The sequence below is a fragment of the Plasmodium reichenowi genome, chromosome 14, assembly GCF_001601855.1.
Source record: "Plasmodium reichenowi strain SY57 chromosome 14, whole genome shotgun sequence".
NCBI classification, from domain to species: domain Eukaryota; phylum Apicomplexa; class Aconoidasida; order Haemosporida; family Plasmodiidae; genus Plasmodium; species Plasmodium reichenowi.
In genome coordinates, this window is record NC_033659.1 from 1,777,625 (window position 1) to 1,780,649 (window position 3,025).

The window sequence follows — 3,025 nt, forward strand, 5'->3', positions numbered from 1 at the left end:
TTTTAAATATGTAAATAAATAAATATATATATATATATATATATATATATATATATAAATATATGTATATATTATGAATAAAAAGAAAAAAAAAAAAAGAATAAGGAAAAAAGAATTTATTCATTTCATTTTTTCTGAACACATCTTATTACACTTTAAATACAATTCATATTTTATAGAAAAAAAAAAAAAAAAAAAAGGGGGAAATTGGAAAAATGTGTAAATTATAATAAATACACACAAATTATAATTCTATATTACTATAATAACAATATATGTACAATATTCTAGAAAGAATAAATATGTGAAAATAAAAATTGGAAGGATGAATAATAAAAAGAAAAGAAAGAAGAAAAAAAAAAAAAAAAAAAAATATTGCATTTTTCGATATATTTATTCATATGCAATGTGATATGATATGAACTTTTTCTAATATTATATAATTTTAGTAAATATTTGATTTGTATATGTTATATATATATATATATTTCTTCTACATAAATAAAATATCTCTGTTTTGTATATAATTATAGTTTTATATTAACATATTTTAATATAATTAATTTTTTTTTTTTTCTATTTGAAGGTATTTCTAATATTTTTGCACACTAAACTATAAATTTCCTTTTTTTTTTTTTTCTCTATCCTTCTTTTGCTGTACACATATACATATATATAAATATATTTATATATATATATATATATATATATATATATATATATATATATTTATATTTATATTTATATTTATTTATATTTATTTTGTGTTAAATATATATGTCCAATTACCTTGAAAAGGATTCCTAGAAAAGAATAATATAAAATAATATACATAAGAAAATAACAAAATGAATGAGAAACCTTATATACCAATAATTGAAAAATTAAATAATGAAAAGAATCCTAATTTTTATATTTGTGGAAATGGATATATAGCTCCATTAGACATCAAGAATTTAAAGAAAATTTCCAACACAGAGAAGAAAAACTTACAGCGAGTTTTTAGTATGATGGATAAAGATAATACTGGGAAAATATCTGTTTGTAACCTTCATGATATTCTACATAGATATAATTACAAAATTTCAAAGGTTATTATTTTTATGTTAATCTTAATAATATTTTACCTAAATAGTATGTATTTTAATGGGAAATATATATATATATATATATATATATATATAGTTATTATGAATGTATGTATATATTATAATTTATTTTGGAATCAGTAATATTTTTTAAAAATATTTTAATTATTCTTTTCCATTTTGTCATTTTTTCATCATTTAATGTTATGCGTATTTATATATTTCTTGTATTTAATTATTATTATTATTATTTTTTTTATTTTTATTTTTTTAGAGTGAAGTAGAAAGAATGATATGGGAATTTGATGATAATATGGATAATTGTTTAGATTATGATGAAATATACTTTTTATATTTGAGATGTGTGAATGATAAGAAAAAGCAAGTACCTAGTGACCTCTACAATATTATTCAATTTTTTATGTTTGATTATGAAATGAATGGATATATAACAGTAGAAAAAACTTTGCAAATATTGTATGTACGTTTTGGTAGGGAAAAAATGGACCAAGAAGTTCAGGAAATTTTTGGAGATAAATATGAAGACGAATCGGGAGTAGAAAAACAAATATTCTTAAAGGAATATTTAGAAAATGAAAAAAAGAGAATACGTAAATATAGGTACAATATAAAATATTAAACGAAAAGAAATTATAATAAATAATATACCTATATATATATATATATATATATATATATATATTTTTCATTCTTTAGAAGTGAAAATCCTAAAAAGGGAGGAAAATCATGAATATTTAAAAATTTGATCAAACATACGTTGCATAAATTACATATTATATAAAAAGAAAAAAAATCAATATAAAAGAATTATTAATTCTCATAAATTTTTTTATAATACAAGAAGCTTATTAACCAATTTAAAAAGAAATATTTTGAACAAAAATTCTTATATATGCCCATATATAATAAAAAAAAAGAAAAAGAAAAAATTCAAATTCATAAATGTTTTTTAAATGTCTTCTATAATATTTTAATTATATATACATATAATAATATTTGCTTATGATTATTTATTAATAATGGAATTACATATGGATGAGAAAGAAATACAATAATAATAAAAAAGAATTAAATAACTTATTTTTTATAATGCAACTTTATTTCCATATATTATTAAATATGCTCTTTAAATACTTTTATTCTTAATTTATAAAATTTTACTTTTTTTTTTTTTTTTTTAAATAACATATTATAATTGACTATAACATATATATATTTTTTTATGGTCTTATATAAATTTGTATATTACTTTAAATATCTGTTTTTAAAATGAATTGATAAAAATAATAATATTTTCAAAATATACATATATATATATATATATATATATATATAATTATATATACATATATAGAGATTTTCCTCTTCTATATATTATTTTATTTATACTTTTTAATATTTCTCTTTCTTTTAATAAATTTATATATTTTTGTAACTATAATAAAATTATTAAAAGAATGATAAAAATGAAAAATAAAAAAAAAATTATATTTTGAATTACAATGGTTCATAATATATATATATATATACATAAATGCATATAATATTTATATATTCCATATTTCATAAATGAATTTTAATATATAATAAAAATAAAAATATATATTTTTTTATGATCCTAAAAAAAAAAAATATATTTTATTTTTTATATATCATTTTTGTTTTTCTTTTGCTTTCAATTTTTTTTTTTTTTTTTTTTTTTCCATCTCATAAATATATATATATATATATATATATATATATAAATGTAATATTATATATTCAGTTTATAATTGTGTACACTATTATAAATATTATTATTATATTATATATATATAATATATTTTTTATTTCTATTTTCTTTTCTTTACTTTTTTTCTCTTTGTGAAAAAAGGAAAAATTTTGAAAATCATTTTGAATCGAAAAAATTAAATATT

The 3,025-nt window shown here is 15.2% G+C and overlaps 1 protein-coding gene across 1 annotated transcript; it reads left to right on the top strand.

Annotated features, from left to right (window-relative positions):
* Positions 1-848: 848 nt before the first annotated feature.
* On the top strand, positions 849-1,839 carry PRSY57_1443500 (calmodulin-like protein; the record flags this gene model as incomplete). Its single annotated transcript, XM_012910032.1, has 3 exons — positions 849-1,091; positions 1,363-1,709; positions 1,806-1,839. 3 exons carry the CDS (start codon positions 849-851, stop codon positions 1,837-1,839), a joined length of 624 nt encoding a protein of 207 aa, XP_012765486.1.
* Positions 1,840-3,025: the final 1,186 nt, after the last annotated feature.